Raw genomic sequence first — 23,362 nt, 5'->3', positions numbered from 1 at the left:
CATAGTAAAAATCATCGTAAAAACTCTTAATGCCAACTTTGGAACAAATTCCTATGAAAATTGTGGCTAAAATCATCAAAACATCGAATATCGGAAGGTATCGTTAAAAAAATGGACCTTTAATTGCCAGCTGTCCCAGATATAATACACACATGTATGTGAAATTTCAAATTTTATGAATGACAAATTTAATTGAATGGATGAATGAATTAACAAAATAATTTTTATACCCTACAACACTATGTATTGGGGGTATTATAAGTTTGATTGGGCCAAAAGTTATGTAACACCTCGAAATATTTGTTTCCCACATAGGAAAGTATATATGGATCTTCCTATCTCCCGAGATGAGTCGATCTTGGTATGTATGTCCGTCCGACCGTCTGTCTGTCGTCCATGTTAATTTGTAATCAAGCTACGAGTCGCAATTATGAACCGATCCTTACGAAATTAAAAATGGAGGTGGGGTTAAGGCCAGAATAGAATCTAATTTCTTTTGGGGATGATCGCATAATATTTAGGGGTTGAAATGGACCAAAAACAGAAAAATTTCCTAATTTTGCAGTTGCTCTTTAGGCCACAATTATTGACCAATCGACGCGAAAATTTACATGGAGTTAGAGTTTAGGAGTGGGCAGAAACCTACCAATTTGGGTCATCGGACAATAATTAGCGGGTAAAATAGACCCTAGCATTTATTTAAGAAAATAGGAAAATGTCCATTAAACTGCGAATATTTTCAATCCCAGAAAAATCGAATACATTACAGTCTGACCATTATAGTGATGCTAATAGCCAAGAAATAGGTACAATATATATGTAAAATAATTGATCTTATTTATTCTGCTTATAAATCAAGAACCGCTGGGCCGATTTGCACAATTCCCATCAATTCGGAATAGTCTTTTGCCATAAAAATTTTACCATAAGAAAATCGCGTAGAACTGTGACAAAAAAAATACTGAACATTTTTTGTTACATTTTTCAATTTTTGTCATATTTTTTATCGCATTCGATTTTTTCAATTTGACTTACAATTGTGAATTGTAATTTCTCTAAATTTTTACACCCCCAACACTACGTTTTGAGGGTATTATATGCATATCGCAATTATCGTTCGATCCTCACGAAATATTGCATGGGGGTATTGTTAGGGTCAGAATTAAAGCCTATCGTTCTTAAGATGTACATTTAGAGGTGCAAATGGACTAAAAAAAAATATGTTTTCTAATTTGGTAGTCGCTCTATAGGCCACAATTGAAAACTAATCGACACGGAATTTCGCATCAGAAGAGAGTTAAGGACAGGGAAGAAGTCTAGCATTTTTGATGACCATTGGATTATACTAGCTGTAAAATGGACCACATACTTGAATACTTAACAACCAATATGTGTAAATATTGGCCAAATTATCCAGGTCAAGAAACTAAGGGTAACCTCTGGGCGGGACTCTTTGATATTATTTCAAAAACGAAATCTTTCAAAATGGATTTGGATATGAGGGGACTTCGAACATGTTGTAGGGTATCAAATGGTCGGCCCCGCACGACTATAGCCTTTGCTTACTTGTTTATATTTATAATAGAGTGAAACCAATCAAGATGAAACATTTTCTGCAATAGACTCAAATATATTTATCAAGGCTAGCAGATGTTAAATATCTTAAGCGAGTGACTAAGAAGTACCAACCAAGAAACCTCCGAGGGTGAACGAAGTTTTTGTTAACTGTGACATATAATTTACCCCTGTCATAGATATTTCGAATACCTGAAGAATTATGTCCAAAAGGTTCTGCACCAATTGCCTCTTGCCACTTCTAAACTACTGTCTTACTGTGATTTTGACTTTTGCCGTCGTCAACATTTTCAAGGAATTTAGAGGAATGCTTGACTTTTGCACTGGCACTTATCTAGCTTTTTTCACAAGCTGACTGACTGACTGGCTGACTGGGTTTATTTTCTCTTCTTCTGCTGCTTTCTTCAGATACTTAAATATTTTTTCTTCACTTAAGCCGGGGCTAAGCTTTTAGTCAAATTGGAGTTACCTTGAGGGGATTTCTGCACTCCAAAAATGTTAACAACGAGGAAAAGAGAGGAATTACAGCACACGTGAGTAGACACGGCGGTTGTTCACGCCCTTTCCACACAACTGGTACATTGCCATTACAGTTGTAATGTTTTCATTTCATTTTCATTCGTTTCCTCTTCTTCGGTTGTGGGTGGGGAGAAGGAGTGCCTGTTTATGTTGACATTTTAAAGCATTAATGGATTTTCGGTTAGTATTTTTCCATTTCAGTGATAAGACAGCAGCATTAGGCGAATGCCACCCATATTCGTCGTCTTCCTGCACAGGAGATAATGACATCTTGGGGTGATGAGTGCCACTCGGAGTTACAGTTAAGCGGAATACATTTGCTTGTAGATTTATCTTAATGTTGGCTCTTTTTTTCATTTGCAAAGTTGTTATTTATGAATTTTTATATGCGCGTACGTGTGTGTGCGTGTGGCAATAAAACGTGCAGTGTCTTTATTATACCCTCCACCATTCTATGGAGGGTTTATTAACTTGGTCATTCCATTTGTAACTCCTCGAAATATTCATAATAGACCCTACAAAGTATATATATTGTGGATCAGCGTAAAATTCTAGGAAGATCTAGCGATGTCCGTCTGTCTGTCTGTTCGTCTGTCTGTTCTAAACACGCTATCTATCGAACGAATTGAAATAGAAGGCTAAAATTTTGCATACATGCATAGATTACCAGTAGGTAGGTCAAGTTCGTAAATGGGCCATGTCGGATCACGTTTACGTATAGCCCCCATATAACGGTACCTCCCTATATTCGGTATTTTGATGATTTCAGCAACATTATTCACCGGAATCGTTTCAAATTTCGTATTTGAAGTTTGTTATGGATACTACTGCCAAAGACAGAAAATTGTCCGTGCAGGTCCACGTCTTCGGTACCTGCCGATACTCCATATTTTCATGATTATTGCGATATTATTCACCGTAGTTGTAGCAAATTTCGTATTTGAAGTTCGTAATGGCCACTACAGCCTATCACAAAAAATTTTCGTATACAGGTCCACGTTTTCGAATATTACCCATATAACGGTTTATTTTAAGTGGTAGTTTTCGGATTTTTTTGAAATTTTACAATTTCCTTGTTTTTGTTATGGCTTGGTTCCTTGCTTATTCGTAGCTTACTGACTTCTTTAACTTTCTTGCCATCTTGGCTCACAGGTGACTTACCCTAGATATTATCAGTTTTACAGTCAAGCAAAAATATTTGAAATTATCAATTCTCAATTGTTTGTAGGACATAACTGTTCTCAATGCAACTATTGTAGAGTGGTTCCACTGTACATTTAAATCCCAAACTTGATATGCTATTCCTTTATTCTCACAGTGATAACGAAAACGATGACAATAAAGCTGATGACGATGATGATATACAACCATGATGACCAAAAAAACAACCGATTTACGAGGAAAATGACAAAAACGGAAATCTGAGCTTTAACTTGAAACAAAAACAACTTATGCGGTGCTTTTTCTTCCGTTTTCTTTTTGTTTTTTTGTATAAATAATGGGTTTACATACCGTTTTGTCTCTTAGCATTCCGACTCGACAATTCAGCACTGCTTCCGTATAGAGATGGGCTGTTGTTATGCTATTGTCACCCGAGGTCGTCGAGTTGAGTGGCTCTTCGAAGAATGGCCCCCAGTGCTGTTCGTGATGATGGCGGTTGCGAAAAATGCGTGGTCGATCTGTTTCCGACACCAGTGACGACTTTGACGAAGAGCCTAGTCTAAAATTGCCACTAATGCTGGACGAAGATGACGCCGCCACAGCAGGACTTCCCATGCTGGTAGGAATATGGCTAATGGCGACACCACTGGCTCTATAGCCTTCGCCTGCAACAGCCACACTATCGCCAGCCATCTCACTGCCCACATCCCCACCTCCTCCGCCAGTGAGAGCAGCATCTGTAACAAAAAACGATGGAATGAAGAAATATTAATGACATCAACAGCATCAAGTTAAAGAAACAAAACCAGCTGCCAGAAGTGTGTCAAACGCCAAAACACAACGACCAAACGCTGGGCCAGACGCAAGAGAAATGAACTGTTATTATTTCAAATGCTCCATAAAAATGCTAATATAAAGCCAAGATATTAAAACAAATATGCTTCAGTCTCCATCTCCACTGTCCTGTGTCTACATATTTCTCTTTTTTTTTCTACTTAATACCCGCTCTTGGTAGGAAGCTTAGAGAATTTATTTTCCATCCTCTTCGCCTTGTGTTTGCTCTAGTTTATGCTTAGATTTATCTGATAAAAGTGGATTATTGTGGATATTAAATGCTAGAGTTTAGCATTTTTGCTCATGCACCAGTGGCGTTTTATTTTAAAAACCTGGCTATTTACTTAACATATTACTTTGCATTTAACATTTTAATGTTTATTTCATTATTAACTTTTCACTTGGAATAAAAACAGCAACAACTAAAAAAACGCCCTAAGAGAGGTCAGTTAGTTTTTGTACTCCTTACTTAAAAAAGTGTAATAACTTGTATATTAACCAAGGGCGACAGAAATATAAAACCCATATTTGGATTAACAATTTTGAAAAATTCCAGGAATATGGTTTACATTGCCTTAGAATTTGAAATGGCAAATCACAGTCAACTCAGTGAGAAACTTTGGAGAAATCTTTTAAATTTTTCCATAATCAAACCCATTTTAATTCTGGCTAAATAGATTTTGAAATTTGGTTCAAATTTGGTATATCTAATATTTTACCAAACTACGCTCAGGATCGAATATGGGTCATATCGGTTGATTGCTTCCCATTATGGTATCCCTATAAATGGTAAATAATTACAGAATTGTATATCTCACAGAGAGCGAGAGTGTATGTACTTGGCATATCGCAATATTTTATCTTTCCTCGGTCAATATCGGCCTACTTCATACATCACAATAATTGTATCATACTTAGATCAGATTCGAAAATAGATATGGAACCTCTCCCACAAAGAGTCATATATGGGCAACGTTTCACCTAAAATAAGTCTAAATGTGTCAGTGTCTGATTTTAAAGTGTTGAAATGGATTACATCGATCCCCCGCAAAAGTTCAAAATTTATAGGAAAAAGTTATTTTTATACCCTCTACCTTGGAATTCATAATCAGTATAAAATTCTAAGTCGATTTAAATATGTCTGTGCGTCTGTCTGTCTGTTGAACTCACGATACAGCCCACATTATTTGACGCAGACCGTCAAAATTTAGCAAAACAATTTGTATTGTGTCTAGGATGGTTGGTATTGAAAATGAGATATATCGGTCCTCGTTTTGGTATAGTGCCCATATAACAGTATCTCCCGACATTCGGTATTTTAATGATTTGGATTTGGATTTGAAATTGGTATTTGTAGGTCATAATTTGTTCTTATTCGTGTGGCGAAACATTGTATGTATAGGTCCACGATTTGCTATAGCCCCCATATAACGGTACCTCCCGATATTCGTTATTTTGATGGTTTTTTCACATTTTTTCACGGATTTGTCTAAAAATAGGTATTTGTCGGTCAGAATGGGTTCTAGCTCTGGTGACGAAACATTGTATGTATAGGTCCACGTTTTGATATAGCTCCCGTATAACGGTACCATCCGATATTCGGTATTTTCATGATTTTTGACAAAATTCTTCGCGGATTTGTCTAAAAATTGGTATTTGTGGGTTCTATGGGATTCTAGCTTCTTTGGCGAAACATTTTATGTATAGGTTCACGTTTTTGTATAGTCCCATATAGCGGTACCTACCGATATTCGGTATTTTGATGTTTTTTGCCACATTTTCCCATGAATATGTCTAAAAATTGGCATTTACTCTAAGGTGGAGGATATTAAAAGTACTTAAAGTAAAAGAACTTAATGTTTTTTACTTGTCATTTCTTATACAAACCAAGTTGGAACATTGTAGAATTTAGAAAGGCTAAGGTGGTCTTGGATCAACGACGTAACTACAAATGCAGTTCAAACCTATTTCATGGAGCAAACACAAGTAAAAATACGTTAAGTCCTTGAGGATCGGAATTGATTATTGGGTTGGGCTAAATAATGTCTTAAAAATGTAGCAAAGTCGATGGTACCAGTTTCCTGCCAAAGTGGTTTTAAAAGTGTCAAATACAACATAAAAAAATCTGGCTAAAGTCATATTCGGAGGTGTGATAAAAGAAAGATAAAGAAGAGAACACAGCCGCCCTCTGTCATAGAGAACATGGCCCATTACTACATACTACATACCAATTTTTAAACGATTCCGCTGAAAAATGTGACTGAAATCATCAGTAGAGTAATGAAATCAGAGAAAGTACAATAGCAAAATGTGAACCTATACCTGCAATGATCTACCGCAGGAGGTAGAACTCATCACGAACCCTAAGTATCGAATTTCGGAATATATGGAACTATATGAATATATGGAACTGAATTTTTAACAATTGTGTTTAAAAACGGGATCCAAGTCGTAAAAATGCTGAATATCGGGAACTACCATTATGTAAAGAAAACGTGAACCTACTAGACAATGTTTTGCCACAAGAGGTGGAACCCCTTATAAAATCTATGAATAGAATTATAAACAATTGCGATTAAAAATTTGGTTTAAATTTTTAAAATACAAAATATCGGGAGGTACAGTTATATGGAAGCTACAAGGAAACGTGGAGTTATAAAGACGATGCTTTGCTACAGGAGGTTTAACAAACTATAAGTACATCATTTTAAACAATTCTGTTAGAAAATATATCCAGATAATATTTTCTAACAGAATTGTTTAAAATTATGTACTTATAGTTTGTAACGGGTTATACCTCCTGTAGAAGAGCATTGTCTATATAACTCCTTCAAAATATCGAATATCGGAGGGTACAGTTATATGAGGGCTAACATGAGCATTTCGCGTTACAAACGGAATGACAAAGTTAATATAACCTTTATAGTATGGTGAAGGGTATAATAAATGCCTACATAAAATGTACAAAAAAATACTATAAAGTAACCATTTGTGTTCGTCCTGAATTTGTTCACCCCTTTTCGTAGCAACATACCAAAAAGGCAACATTTAGAACACCAAAAACTTTCCTCAAATATGAAGTCTGTTTACAATTCTCTTCACATATCCCACATACAATTAGATATAATTTTCACATGTGGCGATCCACTCTCTCTGTTGTAAAGTTTTAGCGAAAACACATATAAATCTGAAGAATGCATTAAACCTTCATTTGAATTGATAATACGGCCAATATTATTCAACTTTTAAATAATATTCCATACAAAGTTTGATCACGACTGCGCCTCAAATGGTTTACCCGCTTAGTCCAACTTTGGTATACTCTTTCCAACATTTCGGTCATTATCTCAGGGTTAAATGCTTCAATGTTGACTCCCAATGTGCCAATCGAAGCGGGCTTATCTGAATAGATAACATAGGTCCACAAACAATTTGATGAAGGCCTTAAATCGCACGATCTAGGCGGCCAACTGTTCGTTCCATATAATATTTCCACGTATTCAAGACAGAAATGAATACATAGATGAATAGAGAATTGCGAGTACCAAAATACTAAAATTATGATTTTGAATTTAGAGAACATTAAATACAAATTCTTTAATAGAGCTTTTAAGTGTCAATATCATTTAATGCTTGAGGTACATCTGCCTCAACTGTCATAGTACAGGGTGGGATGAAGAAACTGCAACCAACTTCAGACTGCTGTCATTTCTAAGCCACTCGTCCGACAACTGTTAAAATTATTCCAGTGACAGCTCTTCATATTGTTTACAAGCGTACAAAAGCATTTTGGTGAGAATTTTCCAGAAAAAAAAAATATTCCTGATGGAAGCGTGATAGTGTGATTTCTTTATTTTGGCTGGAAAACCACAAGTGGCTATCCTTAGAGCACTTCAGCATTTAAAAGTGAATAAATATTTTCTGGGGTAAAAATCATTCTCGGGGTAAAGCCATTGAAATTTCCAAAAAGTGCAAGAACTTACACCACATCGGAAAGAAAATAGACTCAAAAGAGGTAAAGAATTGCTTCGCTTGGCCGAAAGTGGTGAACTGCCGAATTCGGTTTTCTCCGATGAGAAAATATTCGTTGTCCAGACAAACAAAATGATCTTGTTTTCTTGCAAAGAGGTCAGCTGAAAATGTGCACCTTCGGTTGGCCACCAGAACTCAAGCGCCGGCCATGGTGATGGCGTGGGCCGCCATAACAGCCGATGGTCGTTCTCCGCTCGTATTAATCGACCATGGCATCAGAATAAATGCCGAACATTATCACGAATATATTCTGGAGGGTGTATTAAAGCCTTGGGCACACAATCATTTTGGCCGCAGACCTTGGACATTCTAAGAGGACTCAGCATCATCGCACTCAGCACGCGCCATTCAAGAATGGTTACAAAATGAGGTTCCTCGCTTCCAGCGCACATCCGGATCCGTTGGACTATTGTGTCTGGAGTATTTTGGAAAGCAAGATTGGCACTAAAAAATATCAAAGTGTCAATCACCTCACGTTCGGTCAGCGTGTGACACATTTATTGGGCGTTTGAAGACCATTATTCGTTCCAAAGGTGACAAATTCGAACAAATCTAAACTTTTTTTGCTCTCATTCAATACAATTAAAAAAAAAATGTAAAAATTATGGCGTTTGACTTTGTTGCAGTTTTTTATCTCATCCTGCATGGAGGGTATATTAAGTTTGTCATTCTGTTTGTAACACTTAGTATTATCCATACTTATATTCTTGATCATGACCGTTTGTCTGCCCGTCTGGGGAAATCCCTTTAGGTTGAAAATATAGGTTAATAATATATTTCCCAGATGTTTTTTAATGGCTGTAGAACTGTCAATGTACTTCCTCCTATGACAGAAAATTACATATGATGGTACACGTCTTCGTACAGTCCCTTATAATAGTACCTTCTGATTAAATTATCGCAATGAGCACCATATTCTCTGGCATATAATTGACTTCACTATAACAGTACCACCCGATATTCAGTATTTTAATATTTTTAGGGTCATTTTTTACGGAATTTTAAGCAAGCTAAATATCCTTCAATTGGTTAAGGGTATTTTAATTTCAGCCTTGCCAAACTAAGCTCATTTTTCGGATCATTGTCCGAAATTATATCATTCAGTGCCGATTGTGACTGCAGCCCTTTGCTCTGCAATTCGTTCGCTCCGAGTGATTAATCTTTTCCTTCTGATTCGTCTGGTCTAACACTGCAAATAATTCTGGTCTACTTGATTCTTAGCTGTTAATAAAATTTTCGATTGCACCTTAATTTTCTGATTTTTGCTCGTGTACCATAGATTTATCATTTGTTGTTATTTTGAGGCTACTATGATGTAATGCAAATGAGGCAACTCCGACTTTTGTATTTTTCAATACCAAAAAGTTGATTAATTAACTAATCGAGAGAAGAATTGTGGATCACAATTAAATAAAATTAATTAAATAAAATTTAAAAATATAAATTTCTATGACATAATTGATTTAACAAATGCATATAAATTAATTTCAATTATTGATATATTCAATAAATTGTTCCGACAATTGCTTCCCATCTCATCTCAAACAGGCAGTTATCAACAAACCGTCCCTTATTTTAATTAGCCATAATTATTTTGCACGTTTAAATAAAGATTAAACCGAATTACATAATTACCGGTCTACTTCCCTACAAAACAATTATGACTTTCCCTTTGACATTCGGCCCTCAAATTACCGTAAGGATATTTCATTTATTTGTTTTTGTTTGGGTTTTTTTTTATGAATTGCGGCCATAAAACTTTCCTATTACAAGCATAATTATTTGTCGACGGTGAGCGGTGAACGTGTCTTGTATGCGAATAAGTGTCAGTCCTCGTGGAAAATGCTAAGGAAATGTTGCGGAAAATAGTTCTTAATCCATAAAACCAGTCGACAATTAAAGTTAACAACTTCTTTGGCCGGGTAAGTGACTCATTAACATTTGTCGTGAGTGTGCAGCGGCTTAATCAGGTGATTTAAGAAATTGTGACCTTATTTTTCTATGTTCTTCTATTTGGACAGAATTAGTGTATGTGGTTTGTGGAAATAGCTTCAAGGTATTTCTTGAAAATTATTGTGTATTTTGAGAGAACAGAAAGAAATTTCATCCATTTAAAGGATTTGTTGTTATTACCCAATACGATTACGGATATATATCTATGCTAATTTCTATAGCACCTTACGATATTCGGGTTTTTGATGACTTTTGCCACATTTTTTCACGGATTTGTCTGAAAATTTGTTTTTGTAGGTCATAATGGGTCCTACTTCGTGTGGCGAAACATTGTATGTTTAGGTCCACGTTATTCGGTATTTTGATGATTTTTGCAACATTTTTTTCACGGATTTGTCTAAAAATTGGTATTTCTTGGTCATAATGGGTTCTAGCTCCGGTGCCCGGCCGAACTTAATGTTGTTTACTTGTTATACCCTCCACCAAAAAGTATGGAGGGTATATTAAGTTCGTCATTCCGTTTGTAACTCATCGAAATAATCATTTTAGACCCAACAAAGTATATATATTCTTGATCAGCGTAAAATTCTAAGACGATTTAGCCCTGTCCGTCCGTCTGTCCGTCTGTTGTAATCACGCTACAGTCTAAACGAATTAAGATAGGAAGCTAAAATTTTGCACAGATCTCTCTTTTGTCTGCAGGCAGGTCAAGTTCGAAGATGGGGTATATCGGTCCACGATATCGTATAGCCCCCATATAACGGTACCCCCGATATTCGGTATTTTGATGATTTTACCCAAATTTTTCAACGGAATTGTCTGAAAATCCACACAAGTAGTTCCTTGTAGGTACTTTATACCTCGACAGAGAATTATCTATATAGGTCCACGATATCGTATAGCCACCATATAACGGTACCCCCGATATTTGGTATTTTGATGATTATATCCACATTTTTCAATGGAATTGTCTGAAATTCCACACAAGGAGTCCCTTGTGGGCATTTTGCCCCCTCTAAAAGAATTGTCTATATAGGTCCACGATATCGTATAGTCCCCATATAACGATACCCCCGATATTCGGTATTTTGATAATGTTAGCCACACTTTTCAATGGAATTGTCTTAAAATCCATACAAGTAGTTCCTTGTGAGTACTTCACCCCCTGAGAGAGAATTGTCTATACAGGTCCACGGTATCGTATATCCCCCATATAACGGTACCCCCGATATTCGGGATTTTGATGATTTTAGCCACATTTCCCAATGGAATTATCTAAAAATCCACACAAGTAGTTCATTGTGAGTACTTTACCCCCAGACATAGATTTGTCTATATAGGTCCACAATAGCGTATATCCCCCCATATCGGCACCTTCCGATATTAGGTATTTTAAAGATTTTAACAGAATTTTCAATGGATTTTATTTTTTTGAATATTTTCTAATTCGTTCTAAATGGTGGAGGGTATTCAAAGTTCGGCCCGGCCGAACTTACTGCTTTTTTACTTGTTTTCTTTGAGATGGTTCTCTACCCACATAGTGGCCTAAATACAATGTTCTAGCCAAATCGATTGGAAAATGTTGTTAAGATCCTCGAAATAGCTAAAAACAGGAGGAACTTTATATGGGCGCTACTCTGAAAGCTAGACCTATCTAAACGAGATGCCAAAAAAGGGCCAAATCAATTGGAATTATTATTTTGGTTTCTTCATGGCTAGAAATCTTTCCGACAGAAAACGTTTTATATAAGTCTGTATTAATAAAAAAAGTGAAGTAATTGACTGCCTGACTTAATTATCAACGCCCAGACGAAACGACTGAAGTTTGAATGTTGAAATTTTTGGATGAGTACTTGGTCCAAATGTGCCAGATAAAGTTGTATTGTTAGAAATTAGTACTAGAACAGTACGAAAAGTAATAAAAGATACTACATTTGGTACATTTGTATTTGAGGAAGCAGTAAAGCTGAACTCTAAAATTTGGAATGAGGGTCGCTGATGCAGTGTATGATAGATGATTATAAGTACAGGAAAAGCACTAAAAAGTGCTATATTTGGTACCATTTCGTATCAGGTTACAGCTAAAAACTTGAAATTTGGAATGGGAATCAGGGTTGAGGAGTAGAGTCTATGTAAGGATGAAGGTTTGGAATTGTATACTTACGAAAAGTACTAAACGGTACTAAATTTGGTACAATTAGAATTTGGAGGAATGGATGGAGCTGGAATCCTGAAATTTGAAATAAACATTGCTGGCGGAGTATAGGATTGGGATATTTAGGAAGTTTTCGAAATTTTTTTCTTATGTGAACGAAAAGTTCTAAATTTGGAATTCTGAAATTTAAACATTAGAGTACCCTTTGCATTCTAGGACTGAGAAATGTAGGTAGTTTTGGAAATTCGTACATATGTATATTAAATAGTTCTAAATTTTGTTACAATTTAAATTTTGGGAGAACCTGCAGAGTTGGAATCCTGAAATTTGAAAATAAGATTTCTATTGGACTGTATGATGTAGGTAGCTAGGTGGATAATGCTACTTCAGTGTATTAGTGGTACTAAATTTGGTACAAATTGAGTAGGTATTCTGAAATTTGGAAATAAGATTACAGCCGGATTGTGGGATTGGGGTATGGAGATAGTTTGGGAAACTTTTTCTTATATGTACTAAAATGTACTAAATTTGGTACAATTTGGATTTGGGCGAAGCAATGGAATTATAATTACTGTTTGAGTGTAGGATTGGGATATAAAGGAAATTTTCGAACTTTGTTCTTATATGTACGCATGGTACTAAATTTGTTATTGCGTAAACGGATACTGCTAGAAATCGTAAATTTGGCATTAAGACCACTTCTTATGCGGTTTTGTTGATACTTAGCGGGGGATTTGAAAATACGTACTTCAAAATACGAAAAGTACTAAATAGTATTAACTTTAGTATTTGCACTAAATTTGGTACCATTAAGAATTTTGTGAACGAATAGCGGAAAAAACTTGAAATTTGAAATTTTTCAATTTGTGAAAATAGCACTAATATAAGTAGGTGGCTTTAGAAATTCGTAATACAAACGTACGAAAAGTGCTAAACAGTACTATAGTTGGTGCAATTTGGTATTGGGTGAACAGATAGTGTTTGAAATCTGAAATTTGGCTTTGAGTAGCTGCTCATGTGTAGCCTGGACATATGGAGGTGGTTTCGGAAATGTGTACTACAATTATACGAAAAGTACTTCATTTGGTATTGGATGAAGGGAGACGGCTGGAATCTGCTGAATGATGATTTGTTAGAGATTCTTGCACAAATTCATACAAAGTACGATGAGGATATTATATCTTTGTGCATTTGTTTCTAACATGGAGAAGAAAGCGAGATATACCAATAGTTACTTTTGAGGATCTTCATAGAATCACTTTCTGAGTCGATTTATGCATGTTAGGCCGTCTGTCCGACCGTCCCATATATCTTCAACCGATTTCGTTGCACCAAATGGCCAATATAAGATCTAATGACCTGAATTTTGGCAAATCCAACTGAATCCAGTCCAGAAGCAAGTAGCAATTTGGTGAAAATCAGTTCAGATGTAGATAAAATTTAGCAAAGGTATTTCTGAGCTGATATATTTCCCCAAGTATTGTTGTTACAGAGTGCATATTACGGCTGCGGAGGACAAAATAACAAATCGGATGAACAATATATATGGGAGCTATAGCTATATCTGAACCGATTTCGATAAAATTTTGCATACTTATTTTCAGGCCTAATTTGGTTGTATGTGATTCCATACTATTCGGGCTGATATTACATGTTTGGTGCACAATAAAAGGCATATCGGTCGAAGATATATATGGGAGCTATATCTAATTTTTTACCGATTATCTCCAATTTCAATAGGGTTCGTCATCTCTATCGGATAATGAATGCGACCTGCATTTTGTTCACAAGAATACATGGACAGACGGACTGACATGCATAAATCAACTCAGAAAGTGATTCTATGGAGATCCTCAAAAGTAACTATGGGTCCATCTCGCAACCTTGTCCATGTTACAAACAAATGCACAAAAAAATAATACCCTTACCACTATGTGGTGTAGGGTATAAAAAGAGACCGAAATGACCCCATTGATGTCTCGAGTGTTAATATTCTTCGTATTTTTATCTACAACATTAACGAAGGTACTGTATATCTAAATCTCACAGATTTCAAGGAATCGTAGTCCGAAAACGTCTATTTAATCATATTTTGTGTTGCGCATTAACTACGAATTGGAGAAAAGTTTATGATCAAACGTGAGCACCCTATCATGTTCCACCACACATTATTTCCGTTTTGCATATCGTTCCTGTAACGTAAATTTAAACAATTTTGTTAAATTCAATCGCTTTAACAATCACCTGCAACATTTGGAATTCTCAATTTCGTAATTATTCGATTGCAAACTTTTGGTCATGTTTTCAATGAATAAAGTTCCGGATGCAATTTTATGCTTGATGGAGCCAATCCCATTAAAATTGGAGAATTAAAAAGTAACGTAACACAGAATCGCACTCGCTTTTAATGAAGTCATGTCAACCAGCCATGCATAAGGTAACCGACCGAATAGTCAGTCAGTCAGCAGCCGCAGCCAGGATGGAAGGAAGAAAGGAAAGACCTGTTTAAATTGATGCGGCTAACCACACTGCTGCTCAGCAGATGCAAACGAACCATTGATTTTGAAATTATTGTTGGGGCGACCGGTATGGTCGCTGTTGTAAATCTCCAGCTGGAGGCCAAGGCGGCATAGGTAGCCATGTTGCCGAAAATGCATTCAATGCTGATGCTAATTATTGGAAAACTTAATTAAGCCCTGGGATGTACATTCTTCAAGTTTGAACTTTTAATGTTATTGCTACATTCGTTTCGAAATCTAATTTGGTTGTTGTGTTCGGTAACAAGGGTCTCAAATGGAATTGCATTCGATTTCAGGGTGTATTTGTTTTCCCACTCTCCAACTCGGACGGAAGGGGATTCAAAGCGAGGTAGAGCAAAAAAACATCAAGAGTAGCAGAAGCTACTTCAGCAGCACAATCCTAACATTTTATTATGTTCTAATACGTCTTAGTTGGTAAGCACTACCTTTCTCCTCGACATCGTCGATGGAAACGACATTTGCCACAGATTGTGTTTGGCAACACAAATGTCGAAGGATAAGCAGCACTTGAAAGCAACGAAGAAAATAAAATTGAGAAAATAACAAAAAGCAATTTTATACTTGATTTCATCCGCAACGAACAACAAAAAGTGATTGCAAAAATTCGAAAATAGGTGAATGTGGTTTGTTGTTTCAATGTTTCAAGCTGCCGGATAAATAAGCCACACGACACAGCACAAAGTAAGGTGGAGGAGGAGGAGCAAAAACCAGCAGATATTAAGTGAAACATCAGCAGGTTAGCAGTAAAGCAGTCAACGTCTAGACCAAGGACGCTTTAAAGCAAAAATTTAAGTAAAAGTAGAAACGAGAGATAGAGAGAGTGAGATAGAGCAATATCATAGGACATGTAGCATTAAGTTATTCAATATTCTATTGGAAGATTACGTATTTCAATTTAAAGCCCAACAATATTGCACAGCTTCGAATGGCATTAAGATGTTAATAAGAGATTTACCAAATTTATAGTCACCGCAGGGGACAAGTCCATTAACGAACGTAATTTTATGTAGAATATTTCTTCTTTGGACACCTTCAACTTAAAATAGAATTTTATGAAACTTTCAGGCATTAAAATGAATAAAGTCCGGGGAAAAATGAACCAAGAATATTAGGAAATATTTTCGGTTTTTTTTTAGGAATATTGATGCAGAAATATTTTGGCATACAATGGAAATAGAGACTTCGTTGGTGACTTATGAAAAAATTTGATGAAGACTATTTTTGTCTTTGACGCCATCTTTGATTTTTTGGAGATTTGTGCACAACTCACCCAAAGTACGGCTTTAATTCTAAAATGTATTTTAATATGAACTAAATTTACAGTTCGGCGGGCCGACTATATGATACTCTACACCACCTTGCATTTTTAGTAGAGCTTAACGGCCGTTTATATTAGGAACTTTTGTGAAGTAGATCATACCAACTATGAACCTTTTTTGAATGCGCATTATATATTTTATATTTATATATAAAATTAAAATAAGCTAATACAGGGTGAGATAAAAAACTGTAGCAAAGTCAAACGAAAGCAAAAAAATGTAGGAAATAGCATCAAATTTTAGAGTAAGTTTAGATTTGTTCGAACTGGTCACCTTTGGCAATTTGGCGAATTATGGCCTTCCAACGGCCAATGGAACCGTCACATGCTGCCCGAATGTTGCTCTGCGGTATTTTGGCCCATTCCCAGCGAAGCGCTTGCTTGCTTTCCAAAATACTCCAGACACAATAGTCCAACAAATTGGTATCCGGAGATTTTGGTGGTCATTGTGCGCTAGAAATGAAGCGAGGAACCTCATTTTGTAAACATTCTTGGGTGGTGCGTGCTGAGTGCAATGGTGCTGAGTCCTGTTGGAATGCCAAGGTCTGCGGCTAAAATGTTTTCGTGCCCAGGGCTTTAATACACCCTCCAAAATATTTTCGCGATTATATTCGCCATTTATTCTACTGCCACCCACGGTCGATTAATATGAGCGGAGAGCGACCATCGGCTGTTATGGCGGCCCACACCACCATCATGGCCGGCGCTTGAGTTCTGGTGGCCAACCGAAGGTCTACATTTTCAGCTAACCTCTTTGGCAAGTAAACACGATCATTTTCTTTGTTTGTTTAGAAACTGCTGGACAACGAATGTTTTTTCATCGGAGAAAACCAAATTCGGCAGTTCACCACTTTCGGCCAAGCGAAGCAACCCTTTAGCTATTTGAGTCTATTTTCTTCCAGTTGCGGTGTAAGTTCTTGCACTTTTTGGAATTTCAATGGCTTTACCCCGACCTCATTTTTCAATATTTGCCGAATGGAATATTGCGATATGTTCAGCCATTTTTCGACCACTGCGATGCGGGTTTCGATCAAGTCGCTTCTTTGCTGTTTTCTTTCGTCCACTTCCTTGACGACGGGCTACGCTACCAGTATCACAGTAACGAGCGATGGTACAAGACACAAAAAATTTATTCACATTTAAATGCTGGAGTGCTCCAACGATAGCCAGTTGTGGTTTTCCAGCCAAATATAAAGAAATCACAGTATCACACTTGAATTCCATCACGAATAACTTTTTCTCTGGAAAATTCTCACCAAAATGCTTTTGTACGCTTGTAAACAATATAATGAGCTGTCACTGGAATAATTTTAACAGCTGTCGGACGAGTGGTTTAGAAATGACAGCAGTCTGAAGTTGGTTGCAGTTTTTTCATCTCCCCCTGTATATTGACTTGCGTTATAATTATTCAAATTTCTCACACCGTTGTGGGGGACCTAAGAGCCTGATTTGTCCTTTACTTTCTTAAAAATGTTCCAATGAGCGCGATGTATCAGACACGGTAAAACGAAGTATTCCACTTCATCTAACACAGGAAAAAGTTTGGAATGGATAAAATTCGAAAGAAAATCGAAAATTAGTTTGAAGTATATAATTATTCAAAATTATGACCCTAGTTGGGAAGGTACCAAAAGGAGTGAATCAGATTATTCCACCTTCACACCAGATCTTGTGTTAGTAGAAATTTTGGAATGTGTGGGGCTTAGGATGAATCGGAAGCTTATTTCGCATTTAATGAGATTTTTGGTTATTTTTTGACCCTTTATTGGGAATTTAAGCTAAGACGAGTTTGAAAGAAGTCGGATGTTCATTTCGAGTTTTATGAGTTTCGTGGATACTCAAAATGTTGAACAGTTGCGGAGGGGGTACCAGAAATAGTGGATAAATATATATCAGATCTTGTCAATAAAAGTATTGTGATGTATAAAATAAGACAAGAGACAATAAGAACCTTATTTCACATTGAATGAGAGACATAATTATTCACAATTTTGACCCCTTGCACCTTGCGGTGGGTGCCAAAAGGAGTCATCCTATGTATTCCATATTCACATCGGGTCTTTTTTTAGTATTAATAATGGGATATGTGAAATTTTAAGAGAATCGGATACTCAATCCGTATTTTATGCTCGGCTTGGTCATTCAAAACTTTAACCCTTTGTGGGGGAGGGTACGAGAAGGAATGGTCCGATCTTTACCATCATTATAAAAGATCTTGTGTTGATAGAAATATTGAGATGTACTAAGTCTGAATGAAATCGGACAATAATTTCACATTTTGACAACATTTTGATCCTTTTTGGGAGAGATACCAGAAGGAGTGGACCAAAATATCTCGATCTTCGCACCAGAACTTGGGTTAATAAAAATATTGTGAGATGTGTAATTTGAAGACAATCGGACTCTAACATCACATTTTGTAAGAGTTAGAATTATTTAAAATGTTGACCCTTTGTGGGGGAGGTACTTGATGGAGTGGGCCGATATTGATCATTTTCGCACCTGACCTAGCACTGATGCAAATATAAGGATTTACAAAGGTGGAGCAATATCGAATTATTCTTTCTATTTCTGTGCATTAAAATAGTTGTTTGAAAATTACGACCTTTTGTGGTGGAGGTATCAGAAGGAGTGGACCGATATTGTCCAGTTTTTTAGTTTTATGGTTTGTGGAGGAGGCTATGGAAGTAGTGTGCCGATGTAGCAAGCTCCCTTAAAGAATTATTATGTCATTATTATGTACCTTCCAACAGACGGTACAAGATTGTCAAGATTGTCTCCAAATGTCTTGACACGGATTTGGGACCAAAAATTTAATTTCCGTCTTATTTTCGTGTGGCCCTTTTGAGTAGAAAAACTATAAACTCGTTCGTTTTAGTTCGTATTTTCATTCTTTTGGAATTTGTTGTTATTGAATTTTTTTCAAATTTATTTAATGTATTTCATCTCTTCCCCATTGAAAGCTTTAAATATATTTTATATTCCCTTGCACATAAAATATTAACGTTCCTTGCTCTCTCTCTCCCACTCTTTTATTTCTGACAATAAATTTCAGGTTTATGATGTAAATGCAACCGGACTACATTAAATAACTGCTAACATTTATTCCATCAGCTTTAATGTAGTTCGTGTTATTTCAGCTTTCGCCGGCTAACTCTGGCATAGTTTCAGTTATCGCTTGACATGCACTTTATGCTGGGGAAATTGCCATCACTTCCATTCCCCCCATCATTTTATCCATGACTGACACTTACCTGAATTTGTCCAATGATTTTTAGAAAATGTAGAATCAAGTGGAAATTGTTGCTGCTGTTGTTGTAGATGCTGCTGGTGCTTTGCACTGTTTGTCGTACTGGTGTAACTGCCGGCAGTGCTGCTGCCACTGTGAGTTTTTTTGCTCCTCATAAAATTTTTGAACGATGGCAATGCACTGGAACTGAGTCCCATGGCAGTGGGGCTGGTCTGGCGAGTGCTGCCAGTGAATTTTGAATGCATGCCATAGCCAGTGGTCCGGTGGTGTTGGGTTGTGTGCGGCAACAAATGGACTGTGGGCGTTGTTATTGTGGGACTGAGGGGGTGTGTGCTACTGCTAATGCTGTTTTTGAGATTGATCATAATTCTGGACGTCTTCGTGTTATGAAAACCGGATGATGTTGTTGATATTAATGTAGGATATGCTGCTGCTGCTGCCGTTTGAGATGACGATGACGACGACGACAATGACGGCGAAAAGGCTGAAGGCTGTAATGAAGTGGCCAAGGATGTGGAGAATGATGGTAATGAAGACATTTGTGTACCACCGGCTCCTTCAAATGATGATGACGACGACGACGGCAACGAGGACGAGGCAAATGTTGTACGTGTCGTATCGAAAGCATTGAATTGGAAACTCTCTACAAATGCCACAGTTGCTCCACCAACTGCTGTTGTCTGGCTTTGTGGTAGGGCCACTGCTACGGCCGTAACTCTTTTTGTTAGTTTATCTGGCCATTCAAAGTAAACCAAAATCGTGGCATTTCGATGAAAAGAACGAAGGCAATGCAAAAAGAGGGGAAAAAAACACAGAGGAAGAGAAGAAAGAAAACATGTAATGCAATTAGAGAATAAAATTCAGCTTAATAAATGTGGAGCAATAATTTTAAGTATGACGACCAATGTTGTAAAGGGCATTTCAGGATGGGGTGAGGGAATTTATATATTTTTGAAATTGCAAATCCAGAAAAAAAGCTCTTATGTTTGGGTTCAATTATGACAGAATACGTGTCAAAATTGGACAAATATCATTATGTAACATTGTAATTGCCATGTAATCAAAGGAAACTAAAGATTGGCACATGTCAGTCTTTTGTCAATAGGCTGATCAAGTTCGAATATGGGCTATGTCGGTCCACAATACAATGATTTTAGCCACATTTTTCGATGGAATTATCTGAACTTCTACACAAGGAGTTCTTTCTAAGTGCTTTACTCCCTGGACGAGATTTGTCTATATAGGTCCATGATATCGTATATTTGATGATTGTAGACACATTTTTCAATAGAGTTGTCTGAAAATCTACACAAAGTGTTTCTTCTGAGTACTCTACGTCTTTATAGGTCCATACAATGGCACCCTCCGATATTCTGTATTATTATGATTTTAGTGACAGTATTCACCGCATTTTTTTTAATTTCCTATATGAAGTTCGTAATGGGTACTGCAACCTATGATGGAAAATTTCTATGCAGGTCCATCACTTTGTATAGCTCAAATATAATTGTTTTCATTTGACCGGCATTTTTCGGCGGATTTTTTTTTTAATATTTCGTGTTGCTTCTCATTGGTAGAGGGTAAAAAAAGGTTCGGCCGCCCAAACTTTTTTACTTTTTTTAATTCGTACGAGAACGGTACGAAAAAGAAAAAGAAAGCTAGAACTCTTTGGTATTTGATATAAAGGTCACTGATGAAGAGTATGGTGGGAACGGATGAACCTGGAATCCTGAAATTTGAAATTAATATTACTGCAGGAGTGTAGGATTGGCAGATGGAGGTAGTTTTCGAAAGTTGCACTTATGTGTACGAAAAGTTATAAATGGTACTAAATTTGGTACAATTTTGATTTCGGTGAACCGATAAAGCTGGAATGCTGAAATTTGGAAGTAAGAGTAAGAAGGAAGGAAGAAGAGTACTATTGCATTGTAGGACTAAGGTATCTAGGCAGTTTTGGAAATTGGTACCAATGTGTACATAATTGTACTAAATTTGGTACAATTTTAAATTTAGGAGAACCGATAGAGTTGAAACCCCGAAATTGCGAAATCAAATAACTTTTGTATAGGGGGATTGGGGTATATAGAAAATTTTGGAAAATCGTACTTATATGTACTAAATTTGGTATAATTTATATTTTGCGAGAGCTGGAGAATAAGAATTTTTGAATAAGATTTATATTGGATTGTATGATGTAGGTAGTGTGTACTTATGTGTACTAAATTTGGTACAATTAAAATATTGGTAGAAGCAAAAGAGATGGAATCTTGAAAATCGGAAATTTGATTTCTATTGGATGATTGTATGATGTAGGTAGTTATGGAAATGTGTTCTTATGTGTGGCAAGTGGTACTAAATTTGTTACAAGTTGGATTTCCGTAAACCAATAGAGCTGGTATCCTGAAATTTGGAAATACAATTGCTGTCGGAGTGTGGGATTGGGATATGGAGGCAGTTTTGGAAATTTGTACTTATATGTACTCATCTTTACTACATTATTTACAATTTTGATTTGGGTGATCCAATAGAGCTGGTATCCTAAAATTTGGAAATAGAATTACTTTAGTATAACGTAAGTTTGGGAATTGGTATTGGTATAAAGAGGTGTTTTGATTTGTGTACTAAATGTAAAAACTGTACTAAATAGTACTAAATTCAGCACAATTTGGTTTTGGTATTTGGGTATATGCTGGTGGGTTTGGAAATGCGTTTTGCAAGCGTATGAAATGTACTAAATGGGACTAAATTTGGTACATCCGAAATTCGGCATTAAGTCAGTATTAGTATGTAGCGTTGTGATTTGGAGGTAGTTTCGGAAATAACATACGATCTAAAAATTAATTATTTGTATTCAATTTGATATTTGAGTAAGGGATTGAGTTGAAAATAATGGGAGTGGATTTGAAAATACCTACCAAAAAGGTTCGAAAATACTAAATAGTATTAACTTTGGTGTTGGGGCAGTATAGAGCTGCAAATATGAAATTTAGTGTGAGAGTCTTTGATGTTGTGTAAATAGAGAAACTACCGCGTGTTTTCAAATTCTAGCAATACGTGCACCAAAAGTTCTAAAATTTACTAAATTTAGTACCAATTGGAATTATGTGAACGTATAGAGGTAAGATCTTGAAATGTGGTATGAGAATCAATGCTGGGAACTGCAGTTGTTAATGGAGGTTGTTATGGAAATGTGTGTAAGCACGTAAGTGTAAGATCGGCACAAAATGGTACTGAATTTGGGACAATTCCGTTTTGGGTAAAAGGAAGAAGCTATTAATTTGATATGTTGGAATTGCGATCACTGCTAGTGGGTAGCGTTGAGATAAAGAGTTGGGGTTGGAAATGTGTTCAGTATTGTAAGAAAGGTAGTAAATGGAACAGGTATTGCTTGAAATCTTAAACTTTATATAAGGGTCACTGTTAGTGTAATGGATGGAGATTTGGAGGTGGTTTTGGAAATACGTACGAAAAATTACTTAATTTGGTATTTGGCTGTGGATCGAGTTGAAAGTCTAACGTTTTCCATTAGGTTCATCTTTTGTGCGGTTTGGCAAATATATATTGGGGGGTTTCGGAAATAAGCATTAAAAAGTGAAATTTATTATAGAAAGTGGCTGATCTGTAAAGCGTACAATATTTTAACGAAAAGTACTAAACTGTTCTAAATTTGGTATATAGACTTAGAAAAGTGTTAGAACTGTACATTTCGCTGTTGAGATCAGTGTGATATATAGTTTTTATTAATAAATAAAGAAAAATACAAATCTACGTAGTTTTATGTACCTATTTACTGGACAGAAATGTGCTATTTTCTATACACGTATGAATTTACCTTATGCGAGGTTAGTATTTTGAGATTTATTGAAATTAATCGTTTAATTTATAACAAGAAATTAAGTACTAGGGTGCTTATTTCATACCTTTTATTTGGTATAAAAAATCACACATAAATTCACTTAATATAAATTCCTTCCTCCGCATACGAAGTAGCCGGAATTCGCTAGTTTATGTATATAGAGTTAGTT

The 23,362-nt window shown here is 36.2% G+C and overlaps 1 protein-coding gene across 1 annotated transcript in view; it reads right to left on the bottom strand.

Annotated features, from left to right (window-relative positions):
* Positions 1-23,362, bottom strand: part of LOC101896333 (mucin-3A) — a 266,310-nt gene that overhangs the window by 175,084 nt on the left and 67,864 nt on the right. Inside the window, exons 2-3 of the mRNA XM_011292830.3 lie at positions 19,342-20,070; positions 3,607-3,992 (exon numbers count right to left, since the gene is read on the bottom strand). Of these exons, the coding sequence (XP_011291132.2) occupies positions 3,607-3,992; positions 19,342-20,070 (1,115 nt within the window). The remainder of the gene's footprint in view (positions 1-3,606; positions 3,993-19,341; positions 20,071-23,362) is intronic.

Source organism: Musca domestica, unplaced genomic scaffold (assembly GCF_030504385.1).
Source record: "Musca domestica strain aabys unplaced genomic scaffold, Musca_domestica.polishedcontigs.V.1.1 22, whole genome shotgun sequence".
Taxonomy (NCBI): Eukaryota; Metazoa; Arthropoda; class Insecta; order Diptera; family Muscidae; genus Musca; species Musca domestica.
Note: the sequence above shows the minus strand (reverse complement) of the source record. Positions and strands in the feature narration are given on the sequence as shown.